This window comes from Neovison vison, chromosome 2 (genome assembly GCF_020171115.1).
Source record: "Neovison vison isolate M4711 chromosome 2, ASM_NN_V1, whole genome shotgun sequence".
Taxonomy (NCBI): Eukaryota; Metazoa; Chordata; class Mammalia; order Carnivora; family Mustelidae; genus Neogale; species Neogale vison.
In genome coordinates this window covers 73534529-73557723 of record NC_058092.1, presented here as the reverse complement: position 1 = coordinate 73557723, position 23195 = coordinate 73534529, and the positions used below count along the sequence as shown (strand labels likewise).

The window sequence follows — 23195 nt, the reverse complement described above, 5'->3', positions numbered from 1 at the left end:
AATATTTATTATCCACTTTGTTCATCTGTTCTAAGAACCAGCTCATGGTGTCAGTGATCTGTCCTATTGTGTTTTTAGTCTCCATGTATTTATTTCTACTCTAATCTGTATTATTTCTTCCTTCCTACTGACTTTGGGCTTTGTTTCTTCTTTTTCTGTCTCCTTTAGGTTTAAGGTTAGGTTGTTTGAGATTTTTCTTGTTTCTTGAGGTAGGCCTATATTGCTGTAGTCTTTGCTCTTATAACAATTTTTGCCATATCCCCCAAATTTTGGATCGTGTTTTCATTTGTCTCCATGTATCTTTTGATATCTTCTTTGATTTCTCAGTAGACCCATTCATAGTTTAGTAGCATGTTATTTAGCCTCTGTGTATTTGTGTTCTTTCCATATCTTTTCTTGAGTGTTTTTCATACAGTTGTGGGTCAGAAAAGGTGCATGATATGATTTCAGTCTTTTTGTTTGTGGCCTAACGTGATCTTTTGGGGAGAGTGTTCCACGTGCACTTGGCTCCTGGATGGCTCCGTTGTTGGTTAAGCATCTGACTCTTGATTTTGGCCCAGGTAGTGATCTTGAGGTTGTGGGAATCAACCCCACATATTATTGTTCAGCTCTTGTTAAAGAATCTGCTTGGAATTCCCTCTCCTTCTCCCTCTGTCCCTCCTCATTGTACATGCACTCTCTCTCAAATAAAATCTTTAAAAAGAAGTATTCCTATTTGGATGGAATGTTCCGAATACATCTGTTAGGCCCATGTGGTCTAATGTGTCATTTGTAGCAACTGTTTCCTTGTTGATTTTCTCTCTGGATGATCTCTACATTGATGTAAGTGGGGTGCTAAAGTTCCTTTCTATTACTGTGTTACTGTAAACTTCTTTATGTTAAACTTCTGTTATGTTAAACTTCTATTAATAATTGCTTTATGGACTTGGGTGCTCCTGTATTGGGTACATAGATACTTGAAATTTTTATACCCTCTTGTTGGAAATAACAAGTGTTGGCAAGTATATGAAGAAATGTTGGTGGAAATACAAATTGATATAGCCACCACGGAAAACAGTATAACGTTTCCCCCCAAACTTTATTTTAAGATTTTATTTATTTATTTGACAGAAAGACAGCAAGAGAAGGAGTACAGCAAGATCGGGAGAGGGAGAAGTAGGCTCACCACGGATCAGGGAGTCTGATGCAGGGCTTGATACCAGGACCCTGGGATCATGACCTGACCTGAAGGCAGAGGCTTAACGACTGAGCCATCCAGACACCCCTCTCCCCAAACTTTAAAAATAAAATTACTATATGATCCAGTAATTCCACTACTGGTTATTTACCCAAAGAAAATGAAAATGCTGACTTAAAGAGAGTTATGCACCCCATGTTTATTGTAGCATTATCTACAATAGCTCAGATATGAAAGCAACCCAAGTATCCATCAGTAGGTGAATGGATAAAGATGTGTATGTATGCACACGCATGCACAAGTGCACACACACATACAGTGGAGTATTAACCATAAAAAATGAAATCTTGTCTCTTGCTACAACATAGATGGATCTAGAGAATATAATATTAAGTGGGATAAGTTAGAGAAAGACAAGTACTCTATTATTTCACTTATGGAATTTAAGAAAGAAAATGAACAACAACAACAAAAAGACTCAAATACAGAGAATAAACTGGTGGCTGTCAGAGGGTGGAGGTGGGTAGGGGGGATGGCTGAAATAAAGGGGATTAAAAGTACACACTTAGGCGCCTGGGTTGCTCAGTGGGTTAAGCCGCTGCCTTCAGCTCAGGTCATAACTTCAGGGTCCTGGGATCGAGTCCCTCATTGGGCTCTCTGCTCAGCGGGGAGCCTGCTTCCCTCTCTCTCTCTCTGCCTGCCTCTCTGTCTACTTGTGATCTCTCTCTGACAAATAAATAAATAAAATCTTTAAAAAAAAAAAAAGTACACACTTATCTTGATGAGCATTGAGTAATGTGTAGAACTGAATCACTATACTGTACACCTGAAACTGATATAACACTATGTTAATTATACTTCAGTTTTAAACACCAGTTTAAATGAGGTGGAAATTAGGGGATTCAAAAGTCATGTTACTAATAAGGCAGATTAGTTACAGAGCTGAAGTAGTTTGATATTTTTGCTTCTCATCAGGAGAATTGTTTAGAAAGTTTATGAAAACCTATTAATCGTAACTTATATAGGGAAATAGGTGTGGACTCCCAAGGGAAAAATGCAGCTTTGCATGTCATTTTTATATTTTTCTAAAGTTATCCATGTATTTTCATTTAAGTTATTTGGGTTATTATAATATAATGGAATAAGTACCTCCTAGAGTCTAGAGATAGATTGTACAAATGAGCTTCTTGAGGCCTACAAAAAAGAGGCCTACCAACTTGGTATTTTAAAAATTAGCTTGTTCTATAAAAGTTACATCACTTTTTTTATTTCTCTTTCATTGGGTAGCTATCCACAAATGTGGAAGGTCAGCATTTTTTCTATGCCAGTGATATTACTTTAAAGTCCGAATGCTAAGGGGGAAAGTCAAGGAATTACAAGTTTAACCTTTTTAAATCCTTTAATCCTTTATGCCCTAGAGAATTCCTATTATAAGTTACCTGAATTTGTGTAATGCCAAAGATGCTTATGATTATGTCACTGAAAATTTATCGGAATTTGTAGTAAAATTACTTACTCAACATGAAAAACCAGTGTTTTTCTATGAACACCACAAATTCATAAGTGAAATGCCAACTGTCATCACAAATTAATACCTTTAGGGGAACCTGGATGACTTAGTCAGTTGAGCATCTGCCTTCAGCTCGGGTCATGATCCCAGAGTCCTGGGGTTGAGCCCCATGTTGGGCTCTCTGGTTGGGCTCTGTTCAGCAGGGAGCTTTTCCCTCTCCCTCTGCCTGTTGCTCCCCCTGCTTGTGCTCACTTGCTTACTTTCTTTATGTTAAATAGATAAAATCATTTTTAAAAATTAACTAATTCTTTTAGAATTTGTTATTAATAATGTTAGGCAGCTCTAAGATAAATTTTCTTTTTGTTTACCCTACACTGAAACTAGTACAATGAACTCTACAAGTATGTCAAAGGAACTTGAAATATTTTTAAAGTTATGTAACAAAAAAAGAGGTATTCGGGTGTGCCTGGTTGGCTCAGTGGGTTAAAGCCTCTGCTTTCGGCTCAGGTCATGATCCCAGGGTCCTGGGATCAAGCACCACATCGGGCTCTCTGCTCAGCAGGGAGCCTGCTTCCTCCTCTCTCTGGGCCTGCTTCTCTGCCTGCTTGTGATCTCCGTCTGTCAAATAAATAAATAAAATCTTTTTTTAAAAAAAATGGTATTTAATTCTGTTAAATGAGTAATTCTCTCCAACACACATACAGTGAGAAGCTTTGTGTCTAGTTCTGGGGATAGTTATGATAAATAAGACATTTCCTTTCCATAGTTAAGTTACAGAATATTTACAGCACATTATAAGAATAGAATTCTGGGGTGCCTGGGTGGCTCTGTCAGTTAAGTGTCTGCCTTCAGCTCAGGTCATGATCCAGGGATCCTGGGAATTAAGCCCCACATCTGGCTGTGCTCAGCAGAGAGCCTGCTTCTCCCTCTCCCTGTGCTGCTTCCCCTGCTTTTGTGAGTGTGTGCGCATGCTCTTTCTGTCAAATAAAATCTTTAAGAAGAAAGAAAGAAAAAACTGGAATTCTGCAGAAAGTACCTGCAGGATAGGAAATCAACAAAATTTTTTCTGGACAAAGTCACATCTGAGCTGCCTGTTCATTGACCATGTTTCTAGTATTTTTAACCATTTGTTTTATTGTACAGAGATGTGCTTTCCATGAATGCCTTAGAAGTCTGCTGGGATATAGACTCCTTCAGTCCTTGCAACAGCCAAATAGGGACTGGGATGCACAGGGCCCACCAAGCTAGTCATCTCCAGTTCTAAGCTTCATAAAGTTGTTAACCATTTTCCACATGTCATGTTATGGAGAATATTGGGAAACAGTTTTGTAGAAAAATGCTGTTATCTAAGGTCATGGAATCTCCACTTAGTTTCCAGGGGATCACAGACTTACAAATAAAAGCTAAATCTAATAATATGGCCTTACTGCTTTTTTAACTTTCTTAATTCTGGTAATATATATATAGCATAAATTCACCATTTTAACTATTTTTAAGTGTCCATGGCCTTCCAGAACTTTTTCATCTTTCTAAACTGAAACTCCATTCTCAATATATAATGTTCCTCTTCTTCCTTCTCCCAGCCCCTGGCAACCACCGTTTTACTTTCTATCTCTCACCTTGACTGCTCTAAATACCTCATAAAAGTGGAATCATGTAATATTTATCCTTTTGTAATTGTTTTATTTCCTGTCTGCAAGATTCATGCATGTTATAGCATGTGTCATAATTTTCTCTTTAAGACAATATTTCATTATATGTATATACCACATTTGTTTATCCATTCATTGGCCAATAGATATTTGGGTTGCCTCTAATTTCTGGCTAGAAGTAGGATTGCTGAATCATATAATTCTATGTTTAATTTTTTAAGGAACCGCCTTTTTACTTTCTGTAGTGCCTGTACTATTTTACCTTACCAGCAGCAGTGCCCAAGGGTTTTGATTTTTCCACATCTTCACCACCACTGGTTTTCTGTGTTGTTGTTTTTAATCATAGCCCTCCTATCTAGTGTGAAATGGTTGGTAGCTCATTGTGATTCTGATTTGCTTTTTTCCTAATGATTAGTGATGTTGAACATCTTTTCATGATCTTATTGGTAATATGACCTGATTTTTTAAAGATATTCTGTGGGCTTGTCCAACAAGAGTAACTAAAAAGCAGCTTACTGCATAAAATTAGATCCCCCTAATATTAAATTGTTAATGCTGCAGAGAATCTTTGGAGATCATCAGAGTTCTTAATTTGAAGTTCATTAGTGGTTTCAGAGAGTCAGTGAAGAGCCTCAAAGCAAAAGTTCATCAGATTCTCAAAAGTATCAGTGGCCCTCAAAAATTTAGGAACTATTGATCTAGGTCAGAATCTCCAAACTGATTTTTAAAAAAATTATCTCTTGGGTATAAATGGAAATAAAGTAAATTTCTAATTTCTACTCTGTACTTTTTTATATTTTCCGAAGTATTTAAAATAATCATCCTGCATAATACATGGGATATTTATGCTATTTTAGAACTTAAAAGTAAAATCCATCTTCAGCTTTTAGACCCACAATAAAAAGTGTAAAGACTAACAATAAATAAAATGGATATAGTATGTTTTTATAATAGCCTGCCTTCTCTTAGAGCCCTAGCATCCCCATGTCACTACAAAAAGAATGGTCAGGCTCTACAGCTGAAAAAAAGTGATGTATACCATTGAATCCATTTCAGCTGAATTCATTGTAATAAAATTTTTGCATTATAGTTTTTTTATAATGAGCTTTTACTGTAAATTGTGCAGGTCCTATATAGCTAGAAAAGCAATATTTATCATTTAATTCACTTTAAGTGAATTCATTAAGGGAAAATATTTGCATTGAAATTCTTTCTAATGAGGGGTGCGTGGGTGGCTCAGGTCCTGATGTCATGATCTCATGGTGTGTGAGATAGAGCCCCACCTCGGGCCTCTCCCCCGCCCTCCACACACACACACACACTTACACAGAGGTGTGCACAGTCTCTCTTCCTCTCTGTCTCTCTCAGATCTTTAACAAAAATTCTTTCTAATGACATCTCCTTCAGTCTCTTACTAAGTAGGGCTTAAATTCCTCAATCATTTAACATCCATGGGCCTCATTTCCTCTTCTATCAGAATGGAACTACATAGTTCTCTTCAGCTCTGAACATTTGATTCTATCTGTTTAATATTTATTTTAACTGAAATAACTACATTTTTAAAATTACAACAGGGGTACCTGAGTGGCTCAGTTGTTTAAGCTTCCAACTCTTGATTTTGGGCTCTGGTCATGATCTCAGGGTTGTTGAGACTGAGCCGTGCTATCAGGCTTCCAGTGTGAAGTGTGCTTGAAAGACTCTCACCCTTCCTCTCTGCCTTCCCGCCCCCACTCATACTTTCTTTTACCCTTCCCAAAATAAAATCTTAAAATTATACCAGTTTTTTAAATTCTTGTTTTTCCTTTTGCAGCTTTATGCAGGAGCTATTCTTGAAGTCTGTGGATGAAAATTGGGGAGGTTCCCTCAAGTCCAAGGTATGTAAAATTTTCTCCAGTAAATTCTCACTTTAATTTAAAATCAGTATTTTACAAGAATACTTTCATTACATATTCCCAAGAATAAGAATTTTTAGGATTATACTTTCTCAACAGTATATGTATTTTTTCCACGTTCTGTTTTCTGGAGGTAGAGTTTTATAGTAATCGTTGAAAATAAGGTTATTTTAAGTAGGCATAATGTGTGATACAACACATGATGAAGTGGTTATATTCTTAGGAGAGCCTTTCCTTTACTTAAGTGTAAATTTACAGGAGCCTTTGTTTTACCAGATATAAATGTAATCCCTTTAAATAACATACCATTCTAATGTATCTTAAATGTAAGTTGATTTATATAAAATGCTCATAAGGAACAGTTGGAGTAAGTGAGAATAGACCTGTACAAAGCGACAAATCGTTAAGAGAATTACCATAGAACTTGAGGTACAGAAGAAAAGCAGTCATCCATGTACATCCTCACAGGAAATTTTAAGGAAAAACATTTGAAAGGATAATTGTGAAAATGTATCCTTTTGGTTGACATCAAATAGTAATGGAACTTTGCATCTCCAGAAAGACTTGAACTAAGAATTTTCTATTCTGTCCTGGCATGTCATTTAAAAATCAGTTTTATAAAACTGAAATTGTATAAAGGTAATGAAGTACTTTGTTTGTTTCATTTGTAACTGAAATATGTAAGTGCTTGGTTTATACACCTTGTTTTTATTTCTGCTCACTTTCTCACAGCTTCTCACCTTGTTTACTTAATGGCAAGGGAATTTTTTGGACTTAGTATCTTTTAAATTACCTGTGTTCACACATGCCCTTTATTGCTGACCTAGAATTATTTTATAATAATATATTGCTCTTTTGGGGACAGAAATGTAATAGAATAATAGTTTGGCTTGGGGACATATTATATGAGGCCCAAAGCAGATACACATCTAATTAAATGCATTCTTTGTCAGAATAAACACATTCTCCTATAGGACAGAATGTATCTACTGCTTAGGGAAAAATTCCTCATGCTGGTTTTTTTTTTCCCTTCAGCGCACTCAGAATTGTACCATAGTTGGTTTTGGTTTTTATATCACTTCTCTAAATGATAGTTTGATCATCGTAGAAATTGCTTTTTAATTATATTATTCACATTTATTGACTTGTTTTACTAATAATCTTCTGTGACTTAGATTTTCATTAGGTTAAGAATAGCTTTGATACTACCACAGTTAGCCTTATTTGTGATAGCAGATTTTATCATGTCTTTGGTAGTAATTTCTACAGTCAGAAGTTCAGTCTTTAAAAGCTTGAGTGGAGTTTATCAATCCTTGTAGTGGAATTTAATTCTATATATTTCTTATATGTAGTTAAATTGTCATACTTAGGATACATGTAGTCATACTGTCTTTTCCTTTTGAAAGCAGTTGGATTTTAATTCTGTGTATAAATATTTAATACACAAGTTTTTTTTTAATGGAAGTGATTATTTCTGTAATGTGTATCCATATTCAGTACAATTATGTATAATTCCAGTGTTTCAGTGTCCATGAGATGGTGGTATATTTTAAGTATAACCATTATTATATTCCCACTTTCTGACTCACTATCTTTTTTTTTTTTTTTTTTTTTTAAGATTTTATTTATTTGCCAGACAGAGATCACAAGTAGGCAGAGAGGCAGGCAGAGAGAGAGGGGGCGGGGGAAGCAGGCTCCCTGCTGAGCAGAGAGCCCGATTGTGGGGCTCGATCCCAGGACTTGGGATCATGACCTGAGCCGAAGGCAGAGGCTTTAACCTGCTGAGCCACCCAGGTTCCCCTCTGACTCACTATCTTATAGATAATCTGGAATAGGGCATGAAGGACAGATGTCACTTTTTACAGTAATTACAAATACCAAGCTAATTTTCATGTCATCATTGCATTATGGTCTTTTGTCATCAATATTCAGTAGCCTCTGGGATTATCATAACTTTCATTATACTTTATCTTAACAATAATTGTAATTTTTAAAATTCACCTAATTAAAACAGACATGTCATAAAACAGAAAAGTAAATTAATGTTAAATAATACCAGAAGAGAGAATCAAATTTTGAAACATTTTATTGAACTTAACACTCAATGTTTGTGGAAAAAAAAGTCCCAGATTATATTCCAAAGCCAATTCTAGGCTTAGCTCCTAAGATTCTTCTAATTTCCATGTTTTGGTTGTGTTAAGTATGAATACTTTCTTTTTTTTTTTTTAAGATTTATTTATTTATTTGACAGACAGAGATCACAAGTAAGCAGAGAGGCAGGCAGAGAGAGGAGGAAGCAGGCTCCCTGCTGAGCAGAGAGCCCGACACAGGACTCGATCCCAGGACCCTGGGATCATGACCTGAGCCGAAGGCAAAGGCTTTAACCCACTGAGCCACCCAGGTGCCCCTGAATACTTTCTTATAATCCTTCGTATTTTTAATTATTGAGGAATAACTGACATACAGTGTTTCCTGTGTACAGCATACTGATTTATATATATATATATATATATATATATATCACAGTGCTAATGACATTAAGTGTAAACATCATCTGATACTATACAATGGTATTACAATATTATTGACTATATTATTTTTATCTTTGTGACTTAGAATTTATTTTATAACTGGAAACTGGTATCTCTTAATCATCAATCCCCTCCATCCACTTCCTCTATGGCAATCACCAGTTCTCTGTATTTAAGAATCTGTTCATTTTTTGGTTATTTCACTTATTTTTTAGATTGCACATATATGTGAAATGATACGGTATTTGTCTTTCTCTGTCTGGCTTATTTCACTTAGCTTAATCACTCTAGACCCATCCATGTTGTCATAAATGGAAGGATCTCATTCTTTTCTGTAGCTGAGTAATATGCCATTGTGTATTCCACACTTTGTTTTTTATTAAAATACAGCTGACACACAATTTTACATCAATTTCAGGTATAATTTGTGTAAGTTGTAGTAATTGGACAAGTCTGTACTTTATGCTCTATTCACTATGGGTGAGTTGTCACACATGCTATTATAATACCATTGACTGCCTTCCCTATGACTTACTCATTCCATAACTAGAAGCCCTTATCTTTCACTCCCATTCATCCATTTTGTCCATCACCCCAACCATACCTTTTTTTTTTTTTAAGATTTTATTTATTTATTTGACAGAGATCACAAGTAGGCAGAGAGGCAGGCAGAGACAGAGAGGGGGAAAGCAGGCTCCCTGCTGAGCAGAGAGCCTGATGAGGGGCTCAGTCCCAGGACCCCAGGATCATGACCTGAGCCAAAGGCAGAGGCTTTAACCCACTGAGCCACCGAGGAACCCCATCGTGAAGATTTTATTTATTTGACAGAGACACAGTGAGAGAGGGAACATAAGCAGAGGGGGTGGAAGAGGGAGAAGCGGGCTTCCTGCTAAGCAGGGATCGATACCAAGACCCTGAGATCATGACTTGAGCAGAAGGCAGATGCTTAACGAGTAAGCATTCCATAGCCTGTCTTCGAGATCAGTGCTCCATTGTTCTGCATCTGCTAACTTACTGTTGATTTCCTCAGTTATTTTTCATTTCATTTCTTGTATTCTTCAACTCTAATAGTTCTTTATGTTTTCTCTTTGTTGAAGTCCTCCCTTAGTTCTTTTACTTGCTTCAGTCCAGTAAGCATCTTTATGATCATTACTTTTTTTCAATTCTTTATCAGACCATTGCTTATCTATGTTCATTTAGTTCTTTTCCTGAGGTTCTTTCTTATTTTTGCTTTGGTAGCATATTCTTCCATCTCTCCAATCTGCTTTACTTTCTAAAGTGCTTGTTTCTGTGAATTAGGCAGAACAGCCACTTCTAAACTTGGAGGAATGGTCTTGTGTATGATTGTCCCCTGGGTAGACTGTGAAGCTGATCAAGTGTGTGCTGGGGTATCCTGGGGCTCTCCAGAAAGCACCCTGGCAAGGCAGCTTGATTTAAGGTGGGGGATGGGCCTGGGGGAGGTCCTAAGGTATTCTTTGTAGGGGGCATTTTGGTAGAACATCTGTAGCTGAAGTAGGTATGGGCCAAGGTGATCCTGGAGCTCTCTGTGCCCAGGGTGCCCTGAGAGGACAGCTAAAGCTACAGTAGATATGGGCTGCGGCTGCCCCAGGGCTCTTCAGGCAGAAAGCACCTGGTGGGACAGCTGAAGCTGAAATGGGTGGGGTCAGGGTATCACAGAATGCTCAGTGCAGCAAGTGTCCTGGCAGGGTACTAGAACTGGGCCAGCATGGGCTGGGGGTTTCTGGACCCGAACCAGGTGAGAACCAGGAGGTCCCAGTAATCTCTGTGCCAGGGGTGTCCTAGGAAACTCTTAGGAGCCAAAGAGGTGTGGAGCTGGAGTGTTCCAGAGCGCTTTTTGTTCATGTCACATTGGCACAACTGCTGGATCTGACCCGGGGGGTGTCCTGGTGTGGACTGTGCTGAAACTGCTTGGTGGAGTGGTTGGGGTTGATGTGGGCTGGGGACCCAGGAAGCAACATGCTGGTTAGGGTACCTGGACCCTCCTCCCATCCATGTTATCAAGGTACGGAGAACGTGGTGAACCATGTTTCTCACCAGCCCCTGCAACCTGGAGAGAGTTCCAGCAGCTGTCCCCCCATCTAGCAGAGTTCTAGTGCTGGATCTTTAAATTCTCCTTGAACTTATAAACACCCCCCCACCCCATCCATGCCCCACTATGTCTGGGGCTAATGTGATCTGGGGGCCCTGATCTTGATTATACTGTCACAGTGGAGGGAGAATGTAAATCATAGTATTCACCTGCTTTTTTTTTTTTTAAGATTTTATTTATTTGACAGAGATCACAAGTAGGCAGAGAGAGAGAGAGGAAGAAGCAGGCTTCCTGCTCAGCAGAGAGCCCGATGTGGAGCTCAATCCCAGGACCCTGGGATCATGACCCAAGCCGAAGGCAGAGGCCTTAACCCACCTTAACCACTTAACCCTTAACCCACTGAGCCACCCAGGCACCCCTTCACCTGCTCTTTTGACTGAGAGAGTTCCAGCAGCTTCCTCATTATTTGGCAAGGTTCTGGGACTTGTTCCTTTGTGTTCTATAAGCTCTTTTAAAGATTTTTATTTATCTGACAGGGGGAGATCACAAGTAGAGAAGCAGGCAGAGAGAGAGAGGGAAGCAGGGTCCCTGCTGAGCAGAGAGCCCGATGTGGGGCTCAATCCCAGGATCCTGAGATCATGACCGAGCTGAAGACAGAGGCTTTAACCCACTAAGCCACCCAGGCGCCCCCTATAAGCTCTTTTAAACCTCAGCTTTTTTTCTGTGCCCCAGAAGCACCCAGGGCTCAGTGGGCTAGGGGTCAGTGTAACAGCCTCTGCCACAGGACAGACAAATCTGCTCACAGAATCTGCTCACCTTCAGTACTGTCCCTCTCCACCGCAGTCTCACTGTCTCTCTCCTGCCATTCTCTATGCACTCTCTCTCTTTTGTTGTAAGAAGCTGTTCATTCAGCCCTCATTTCTTCAGGAGGACTTGCTCCATAAATAGGTCTAAGTTTGTGTCTGTGGAGAAGGTGAGTTCAGGGTCTTCCTGAGTTGCTGTCTTGGACCAGAACCTTCCTGGTATGGTATATCCATTCATCTATTGATGGACACTTGGGTAGCTTCCACATCTAGGCTTTTGTAAGTAATGCTTCAGGAAACATAGACGGTAAGTGTATCTTTTCAAGTTAGTGTTTTCGTTTCTTTGAAAACTCTGTAGTGGAATAAGTGGATCATAAGGTTTTTCTATTTAATTTTTTTGAGGAACCTCCGTACTGTTTTCCCATCAGCAGCACATGAGGGTTTCCTTTTCTTCACATGATAGCCAACACTTTTTATTTTTTGTCTTTTTCATATTAGTCATTCTGATTGGTGTGAAGTGATCCCTTTGTGTATTTGATTTGCATTAATCCGGTGATCAGTGATATAGCATCTTTTCATGTGTGTGTTGGCCACACATATGTCTTCTTTGGAAAAATGTCTATTTAGGTCCTCTGCCCAGTTATTAACCAGATTGTTAGGTTTTTGCTGTTGAGTTGTATATTCTCACGTGTGTTATTTGCATATCTTCTGTTCACGAGGTTGCCTTTTTGTTTTGTTGATGGTTTTCTGGACTGTGTAGAGGCTTTTTGTTTTTGGTGTAGTCCCAACAGTTTATATTTTTTTCTTTACCTGAGGAGAGATTTCCATAAAATGTTGCTAAGGCCAATAATGGAGAGATTATAACCAGTGTTTTCTTTTAGGAGTTTAATGATTTTAGGTCTCACATTTAGGTCTTTAATCCATTTTGAGTTTATTTTTGTGAATGGTGTTAGAAACTGGTCCAGCTTAATTCTTTTGCATATGCCTGTCCAGTTTTCCCAAAACCATTTATTGACGTTACTATCTTTTTCCTTTTGTATATTGTGTTATAGATTAATTGACGATTTAAGCATGGGTTTTATTTCTGGGCTCTATCCTATTCCTGACCTCTGTGTCTGCTTTTGTGCTCATACAATACTGTTTTGATTACTGCAGCTTTGGTAGTATATCTTGAAATCTGGGATTGTGTTACCTCTAGCTTTTTCTTAAGATTGCTTTGGATATTGAAGGTCTTTTACATTTCCGTAAAAATTTTAGGATTATCTGTTTGTTTTGTTTTGTTTTGTTTTGTTTTATAAACATATAATATATTTTTATCCCCAGGGGTACAGGTCTGTGAATTGCCAGGTTTACACACTTCACAGACTTCACCAAAGCACATACCCTCCCCAATGTCCATAACCCCCCTCCCCCCAGGAACCCTCAGTTTGTTTTGTGAGATTAAGAGTCACTTATGGTTTATCTCCCTCCCAATCCCATCTTGTTTCATTTATTCTTCTCCTACCCCCTTAAGCCCCCATGTTGCATCACCACTTCCTCATATCAGGGAGATCATATGATAGTTGTCTTTCTCCGATTGACTTATTTTGCTAAGCATGATACGCTCTAGTTCTATCCACGTTGTCGCAAATGGCAAGATTTCATTTCTTTTGATGGCTGCATAGTATTCCATTGTGTATATATACCACATCTTTATGCATTCATCTGTTGATGGACATCTAGGTTCTTTCCATAGTTTGGCTATTGTGGACATTGCTACTATAAACATTCGGATGCACGTGCCCCTTCGGATCACTACGTTTGTATCTTTAGGGTAAATACCCAGTAGTGCAATTGCTGGGTCATAGGGCAGTTCTATTTTCGACATTTTGAGGAACCTCCATGCTGTTTTCCAGAGTGGCTGCACCAGCTTGCATTCCCACCAACAGTGTAGGAGGGTTCCCCTTTCTCCGCATCCTCGCCAGCATCTGTCATTTCCTGACTTGTTAATTTTAGCCATTCTGACTGGTATGAGGTGATAGCTCATTGTGGTTTTGATTTGTATTTCCCTGATGCCGAGTGATATGGAGCACTTTTTCATGTGTCTGTTGGCCATCTGGATGTCTTCTTTGCCAAAATGTCTGTTCATGTCCTCTGCCCATTTCTTGATTGGATTATTTGTTCTTTGGGTGTTGAATTTGCTAAGTTCTTTATAGATTTTGGACACTAGTCCTTTATCTGATATGTTGTTTACAAATATTTTCTCCCATTCTGTCAGTTGTCTTTTGGTTTTGTAACTGTTTCCTTTGCTGTGCAAAAGCTTTTGATCTTGATAAAATCCCAATAGTTCATTTTTGCCCTTGCTTCCCTTGCCTTTGGTGATGATGCTAGGAAGATGTTGCTGCGGCTGAGGTCGAAGAGGTTGCTGCCTGTGTTCTCCTCAAGGATTTTGATGGATTCCTTTCTCACATTGAGGTCCTTAATCCATTTTGAGTCTATTTTCGTGTGTGGTGTAAGGAAATGGTCCAATTTCATTTTTCTGCATGTTGCTGTCCAGTTTTCCCAACACCATTTATTGAAGATAAATGTCCTTTTTCCATTGGACATTCTTTCCTGCTTTGTCGAAGATTAGTTGACCATAGAGTTGAGGGTCTATTTCTGGGCTTTCTATTCTGTTCCATTGATCTATGTGTCTGTTTTTGTGCCAGTACCATGCTGTCTTGATGATGACAGCTTTGTAATAGAGCTTGAAGTTCAGAATTGTGATGGCCACCAACTTTGGCTTTCTTTTTCAATATTCCTTTGGCTATTCGAGGTCTTTTCTGGTTCCATATAAATTTTAGGATTATTTGTTCCATTTCTTTGAAAAAGATGGATGGTACTTTGATAGGAATTGCATTAAATGTGTAGATTGCTTTAGGTAGCATAGACATTTTCACAATATTTATTCTTCCAATCCAGGAGCATGGAACATTTTTCCATTTCTTTGTGTCTTCCTCAGTTTCTTTCATGAGTACTTTATAGTTTTCTGAGTATAGATTCTGTGCTTCTTTGGTTAGGTTTATTCCTAGGTATCTTATGGTTTTGGGTGCAATTGTAAATGGGATTGACTCCTTAATTTCTCTTTCTTCTGTCTTGTTGTTGGTGTAGAGAAATGCAACTGATTTCTGTGCATTGATTTTATATCCTGACACTTTACTGAATTCCTGTACAAGTTCTAGCAGTTTTGGAGTGGAGTCTTTTGGGTTTTCCACATATAGTATCATATCATCTGCGAAAAGTGATAATTTAACTTCTTCTTTGCCGATTTGGATACCTTTAATTTCCTTTTGTTGTCTGATTGCTGAGGCTAGGACTTCTAGTACGATGTTGAATAGCAGTGGTGATAATGGACATCCCTGCCGTTGTTCCTGACCTTAGCGGAAAAGCTTTCAGTTTTTCTCCATTGAGAATGATATTTGCGGTGGGTTTTTCATAAATGGCTTTGATAATATTGAGGTATGTGCCCTCTATCCCTACACTTTGAAGAGTTTTGATCAGGAAGGGATGCTGTACTTTGTCAAATGCTTTTTCAGCATCTATTGAGAGTATCATATGGTTCTTGTTCTTTCTTTTATTGATGTGTTGTATCACATTGATTGATTTGCGGATGTTGAACCAGCCTTGCAGCCCTGGAATAAATCCCACTTGGTCGTGGTGAATAATCCTTTTAATGTACTGTTGAATCCTATTGGCTAGTATTTTGGTGAGAATTTTCACATCTGTGTTTATCAAGAATATTGGTCTATAGCTCTCTTTTTTGATGGGATCCTTGTCTGGTTTTGGGATCAAGGTGATGCTGGCCTCATAAAATGAGTTTGGAAGTTTTCCTTCCATTTCTATTTTTTGGAACAGTTTCAGGAGAAAAGGAATTAGTTCTTCTTTAAATGTTTGGTAGAATTTCCCCGGGAAGCCATCTGGCCCTGGGCTTTTGTTTGTTTGGAGATTTTTAATGACTGTTTCAATCTCCTTACTGGTTATGGGTCTGTTCAGGCTTTCTATTTCTTCCTGGTTCAGTTGTGGTAGTTTATATATTTCTAGGAATGCATCCATTTCTTCCAGATTGTCAAATTTGTTGGCATAGAGTTGCTCATAGTATGTTCTTATAATTGTTTGTATTTCTTTGGTGTTAGTTGTGATCTCTCCTCTTTCATTCATGATTTTATTTATTTGGGTCCTTTCTCTTTTCTTTTTGTTAAGTCTGGCCAGGGGTTTATCAATTTTATTAATTCTTTCAAAGAACCAGCTCCTAGTTTCCTTGATTTATTCTATTGTTTTTTTGGTTTCTATTTTATTGATTTCTGCTCTGATCTTTATGATTTCTCCTGCTGGGTTTAGGGTTTCTTTCTTGTTCTTTCTCCAGTTCCTTTAGGTGTAGGGTTAGGTTGTATACCTGAGACCTTTCCTGTTTCTTGAGAAAGGCTTATACCACTATATATTTTCCTCTCGGGACTGCCTTTGTTGTGTCCCACAGATTTTGAACCGTTGTGTTTTCATTATCATTTGTTTCCATGATTTTTTTCAATTCTTCTTTAATTTCCTGGTTGACCCATTCATTCCTTAGAAGGGTGATGTTTAGTCTCCATGTATTTGGGTTCTTTCCAAACTTCCTCTTGTGGTTGAGTTCTAGCTTCAGAGCACTGTGGTCTGAAAATATGCAGGGAATCTTTTGATACCGATTGAGACCTGATTTAGGACTGAGGATGTGATCTATTCTGGAGAATGTTCCATGTGCACTAGAGAAGAATGTGTATTCTATTGCTTTGGAATGAAATGTTCTGAATATATCTGTGATGTCCATCTGGTCCACTGTGTCATTTAAGGCCTTTATCTCCTTGTTTATCTTTTGCTTGGATGATCTGTCCATTTCAGTGAGGGGAGTGTTAAAGTCCCCTACTATTATTATATTATTGTTGATGTCTTTCTTTGATTTTGTTATTAATTGGTTTATATAGTTGGCTGCTCCCACGTTGGGGGCATAGATATTTAAAATTGTTAGATCTTCTTGTTGGACAGACCCTTTGAGTATGATACAGTGTCCTTCCTCATCTCTTATTATAGTCTTTGGCTTAAAATCTAATTGATCTGATATAAGGATTGCCACTCATGCTTTCTTCTGATGTCCATTAGCATGGTAAATTCTTTTCCACCCCCTCACTTTAAATCTGGAGGTGTCTTCGGGCTTAAAATGAGTTTCTTGTAGGCAACATATAGATACCCCGTGTCTTTTGATTGGGGCATTTAGCCCATTAACATTCAGAGTAACTATTGAGAGATATGAATTTAGTGCCATTGTATTGCCTGTAAGGTGACTGTTACTGTATATTGTCTCTGTTCCTTTCTGATCTACCACTTGTAGGCTCTCTCTTTGCTTAGAGGACCCCTTTCAATATTTCCTGTAGAGCTGGTTTGGTGTTTGCAAATTCTTTCAGTTTTTGTTTGTCCTGGAAGCTTTTAATCTCTCCTTCTATTTTCAGTGATAGCCTAGCTGGATATAGTATTCTTGGCTGCATGTTTTTCTTGTTTAGTGCTCTGAATATTTCATGCCAGCTCTTTCTGGCCTGCCAGGTCTCTGTGGATAAGTCTGCTGCCAATCTAATATTTTTACCATTGTATGTTACAGACTTCTTTTCCTGGGCTGCTTTCAGGATTTTCTCTTTGTCACTAAGACTTGTAAATTTTACTATTAGGTGACAGGGTGTGGGCCTATTCTTATTGATTTTGAGGGGCATTCTCTGTACCTCCTGAATTTTGATGCTTGTTCCCTTTGCCATATTGGGGAAATTCTCCCCAATGATTCTCTCCAGTATACCTTCTGCTCCCCTCTCTCTTCTTCTTCTGGAATCCTAATTATTCTAATGTTGTTTCATCTTATGGTGTCACTTATCTCTGGAATTCTCCCCTCGTGGTCCAGTAGCTGTTTGTCCCTCTTTTGCTCAGCTTCTTTATTCTCTGTCATTTGGTCTTCTGTATCGCTAATTCTTTCTTCTGCCTCATTTATCCTAGCAGTGAGAGCCTCCATTTTTGATTGCACCTCAATAATAGCTTTTTTTATTTCAACTTGGTTAGATTTTAGTTCTTTTATTTCTCCAGAAAGGGCTTTTATATATCCCGAGAGGGTTTCTCTAATATCTTCCATGCCTTTTTCGAGCCCAACTAGAACCTTGAGAATTGTCATTCTGAACTCTAGATCTGACATATTACCAATATCTGTATTGATTAGGTCCCTAGCCTTTGTTACTGCCTCTTGTTCTTTTTTTTGTGGTGAATTTTTCCGCCTTGTCATTTTGTCCAGATAAGAGTATATGAAGGAGCAAGTAAAATACTAAAAGGGGGCAACAACCCCAGGAAAATATCCTTTAACCACATCAGAAGAGATCCCGAATCATGAGTGGGGAGGAAGGGGATAAAAAGAGGTTCAGAAAGAAAGGAAGAAAAAAAAGAAAAGAAAAGAAAGAAAAGAATTTAAAAAAGAAAACGAATAAAGAAAAGTATAAAAAAGAAAAAACATATATATTAGTTAAACTAGTTAAAAAACGTTTAAAAAGAAAAGGGTGAAAGTTAAAAAAAAATTTTAGCAGAAGAAGAGAAAAAAAATGAAAAAGAAAAAAAATTAAATTAACTGCAAGACTACAGAATCATAGGGAGAAAGCCATGAGTTCCGTGCTTTGCTTTCTCCTCCTCTAGAATTCTGCTGCTTTCCTTGGTATTGAAACTGTACTCCTTAGTAGGTGAACTTGGTCTTGGCTGGATTTCTTGTTGATCTTCTGGGGGAGGGGCCTGTTGTAGTGATTCTCAAGTGTCTTTGCCCCAGGCGGAATTGCACCGCCCTTACCAGGGGCCGGGCTGAGTAATCCGCTGGGGTTTGCTTTCAGGAGCTTTTGTTCCCTGAGCCCTTTCCACAGAGTTCTGGAGGACGGGAATACAAATGGCGGCCTCCTGGTCTCCGGCCCGGAGGAGTCGAGAGCCCGGGCCCCCACTCCTCAGTGTGCCCTCAGAGAACAGCGCCCAGTAACTCCCATCTGCCTGACATCCGCCGTGCTCCGAGCTCACCGAGCCTCCTGGTTCAAGGTAACCCCGAGCTGTGAGCTCACTGTCGGCTCTGTCTCTGTAGCCGGCTCTCCCGTTCTAATACCTGTAAGCTCTGCGACACTCAGACACCCTCGTTCCTTCTGTGACCCTGTGGGACCTGAGGTCACGCTGACCCCATGTGGGCTTCACCCCCGTTTAGCCTCTGGAGCGATGTCCCTCAGCGGAACAGACTTTTAAAAGTCCCGATTTTGTGCTCCGTTGCTCCATTGCTCAGCTGCTTGCCGGGAGCCGGCCCCTCCCCCCAGGGTCTATCTTCCCGTCGCTTTGGATTCACTTCTTCGCCGGTCCTACCTTTCAGAAAGTGGTGGTTTTTCTGTTTCTATAATTGCTGTTCTTCTTCTCTTCGATCTGCTGATGGATTTGGAGTTGTTTGCAATCTTTAGATAAGCTATCTAGCTGATCTCCTGCTAGCTTGAAGTAGTCTCAGCCTGCTACTTCTCCGCCATCTTGACTCCTCCCTGGATTATCTGTTCTTGTTCTGTGAAAAATGCTATTGGTATTTGATAGGAAATTCACTGAATCTTTAGATTGTTTTGGGTAGTATGGACTATTTTTTTAAGATTTTATTTATTTATTGCACAGAGAGAGAGATCACAGGTAGGCAAAGAAGCAGGCAGAGAGAGAGGGGGAAGCAGGCTCCCCGCTGAGCAGAGAGCCTGGTGCGGGACTCCATCCCAGGACCCTTAGATCATGACCTGAGCTGAAGGCAGAGGCTTAACCCACTGAGCCACTCAGGTGCCCCTAGTGTGGACTTTTTTAACAATAGTAATTGTTCCAGGGCACCTGGGTGGTGTAGTCAGTTAAGTATCTTCCTTGACTGGGATCATGATCTCGGGTTCCTGGGATCTAGCCTGGCATCTGGCTCCCTGCTCAACAGAGTCTGCTTCTCACTGTCCCTCTGTCCTTCCCTCCAGTCATGTTCTCTCTCTCTCTCCACCCCTCAAATAAAATCTTAAAAATAATAGTAATTCCTCCGGTTCATGAGCACAGAATATCTTTCCATTGTTATTGTCATGTTCAGTTTCTTTCATTAGTGTCCCATAGTTTTCAGAATACTGGTGTTTTAATTATTTGTAGGTATTTTATTCTTTTTGGTACAGTTTAAATAGAATTGTTCTCTTAATTTCTCTTTCTGCTACTTCATTATTAGTGTATAGAAATCAAACCAATTTCTGTGTATTAATTTTGTATCTGAAACTGCTGAATGTATCTGTTCTAATCAGTTTTGGTGGTCTTTAATGTTTTCTATATAAAATATCTAGTCATCTGCAAATGGTAACAGTTTTACTTCTTTACAAATTTAGTCATGATTACTCCTCTGCAGCTAGGATTTCCAGTAGTGTGTTGAGTAAGTGTGGACGTCCTTATCTTGTTCCTGATCCTAGAGGAAAATGTTTCAGTGTTTGACCATTGAGTGTGATGTTAGCTGTGGGTTTTTCATATATGGCCTTTATTATGTCAAGGTGTATTCCCTCCTAGCCCAAACTCATTTTAAGATTGTATTATAAGCAAAGGTAGAATTTGTCAGATGCCTTTTATACATCCATTGAGATGATGATATGGTTTGTATGCTTCCTCTTATTAATGTGTATCACAATGATTTGCAAATACTGAACTGAGCCCTCTTTTTCTTGATGAGTCTTCCTCTTTTCAGAGTACCAGCTCTGGAGTAATGTTGGTGGAAATTCAAATTGATACTGAACTTCTCTATTTTTTTGTTGTTGTTGTTGTTGCTATTTTAGTTTTTAGTTGCTCTTTCATTTATTTCCACTCTTTTTTTTAAGATTTTATTTATTTATTTAAAAGAGAGAGTATGCACATGAGCAGAGGAGAGGGGCAAAAGGAGAGGGAGAAGCAGACTCCCTGCTGAGCAAGGGGCCGATGTGGGATTTGATCCCAGGACCTCAGCCAGGATCATGACCCAAGCCAAATGCAGATGCCCCTCCACTCTAATCTTTATCATTTCCCTCTTTTTTTACTGGCTTTGTTTGTTCTTTCTCTAGTTCCTTTAGATGTAAGGTGAGGTTTTTCTTGTTTGAGGTAGGCATGTATCTCAATAAATTTCCCTCTCGGAACTGCTTTTGCTGCATCCCAAAGATTTTTGGACCATTGTGTTTTCATTTTTATTTCTCTTCATATATATTTTTATTTTCTCTTTGATTTTTGTGGTTGTTGTTGCTGACCCATTGGTGTTCAGTAGTGTGTTTTTTTAACCTTCATGTGTTTTTGCTTTTCGAGTTTTTTTCTTGTAATTTTTTGTTTCATACCTTTATGATCAGAAAAGATACATGATTTCAGACTTCTAAAATTATTTAGACTTCTTTTGTGGTCTAAGATAGGATCTGCCGTGGAGAATGTACCATGTGCACTTGAACGTATATTCAGCAGTTTTTGGATGGAATATTCTGTTTATACCTGTTCTGTCTCTTCTAATGTGTCATTCAAAGCTACTTTTTTCCTTGTTGATTTTCTATCCACAATGTCTATCCACTGATGTAAGTGGGGTGTTTAAGTCACTTACTATTGTATTATTGCTAATTTCTTACTTTATACCTTTTATAATTGCTTTATGTGTATTTAAGTGATACTATTTTGGGTACAGAGATATTTATAATTGTTAAATCCTCTTGTTGAAGTGGCCACTTTATCATTCTGTAATGCCTTTCTTTGTCTCTTGCTATAGTCTTTGATAAAAGTATTCCTACCAATCTTTTTATTTCTCTTCCATTTGCAAGGAATATCTATACCCATACCTTCATTTTTCACTCTGTATGCGTCTAAGTCTGAAGCAAGTCTCTTGTAAACAAGATACAGATCGGTCTCTTTTTGTTGTTTACCCATTCAGTCACCCTCTGTCTTTTGATTGGAGCATTTGGTCCATTCCTTTTTTTTTTTTTTTTTTTTTTTAAGAGAAAAAGAGAGAATGCTAGTGCAGGCATACGTAGGGAGGGCAGAGGGAGAAAGAGAATTTAAGCAGGGCTTGATCTCAGGACTCTGAGATCATGACCTGAGCCTAAATCAAGAGACAGACACTTGGGCGCCTGGGTGGGTCAGTTGCTTAAGCGACTCCCTTTGGCTCAGGTCATGATCCTGGAGTCCCAGGGTAGAGTCCCACATCAGGCTCCCTGCTCAGCAGAGAGTCTGCTTCTCCCTCTGACCCTCCACTTCAACTTCTCTCTCTCTCTCTCTCTCTTTTTCAAATAAATAAAAGCAAAAAAGAAGAGAGAGAGACTGACAGACACTTAACCCACTGCACCAGGCGCCCCATATACCATTTACATTTAATTAAATATTCGTAGGTGTGTCCTTATTGTCGTTTTGTTAATTGCTTTGTGGTTGTTTTTGTAGTTCTCTGTCTTGTTCTCTTTCGTTTTGATGGCTTTCTTAAACATTCTTGGATCCCTTTTTAGTTTTTGTGTATATCGTAGGTTTCTTTTTGGTTATTATTTGGTTCATATATAACATTCTGTGTGTATAACAGTCTATATAAAGTCGATGGCCACTTTTATGTGTATGATTTCATATTTTACATCTTTTTATTTTGTGTATCCCTTGACTCATTTTTGTAGGTATAATTGATTTTGCTACTTTTTGTGTTTCAGTCTCCATATTGGCTTAATCTACCACCTTTACCTTTGAGAATTTTTCCTTTTCCTAATTTTCTTCTCATTATGGCCTTTTCTTTCTGCTTAATTGGTGAAGAACTCCTTTAACTTTTGTCTGGAACTTTTTTTTTTTCTCCTGTTCGTAACCATAACCTCACTTGAGTATTCTTGCTCGAAGGTTGTTACCTTGTAGCACTTTGAATTTATCATGCCACTCCCTTCTGGACTCAAAGTTTCTGGTGAAAAATGGGGTTTCCCTGATTATAACTGTTTTCTCTTGCTTTGCTTTTAAGATTCTCTTTTTGTCTTTAATCATTGATTATAATTATGTGTCTTGTTGTGGACCTCCTTTGAGTTATCTTTTTAGGGGTTCTGCATGCTTCCTGGATCTGAATGTTTGTTTCCTTCCCTCGGGTTAGGGAAATCTTCAGCCATTTTTTTTAAAATAAGTTTTCTGATCCCTTGTTTTTCCTCTTCTCTTTCTGGCATCCCCGTAATATGAATGTTTTACAGTGGAGGATGTTCCATATTTTTCATAACCTATTCTCATTTTTTATTCTCTTTGACATTTGGCTTGGTTACTTTCTGTTACCTTGTCTTCTGGATTGCTGATCCATTCTTCTGCATTCCATCATCTGCTGTTGATTCCTTCTAGTGTATTTTTCATTTTAGTTAATGAACTCTTCAATTCTGACTGGTTCTTCTTTGTATTTTCTTTTTGTTGAAGTTGTCACTGTGTTCATCTCCTCTTCTCAAATCCACTGAGTATCTTTGACTGTTAGTTTAAAGTTTCATCAGGCATATTGCTTATCTGTTTTATTTAACTCTTTTACTGTGATTTTTGTCATGTTCTTTCATCTGGGAC

The 23195-nt window shown here is 38.5% G+C and overlaps 1 protein-coding gene across 1 annotated transcript in view; it reads left to right on the top strand.

Moving 5' to 3' along the window:
• Window positions 1-23195, top strand: part of SELENOF (selenoprotein F) — a 70629-nt gene that overhangs the window by 34770 nt on the left and 12664 nt on the right. Inside the window, exon 3 of the mRNA XM_044238630.1 lies at window positions 6150-6213. Within this exon, the coding sequence (XP_044094565.1) occupies window positions 6150-6213 (64 nt within the window). The remainder of the gene's footprint in view (window positions 1-6149; window positions 6214-23195) is intronic.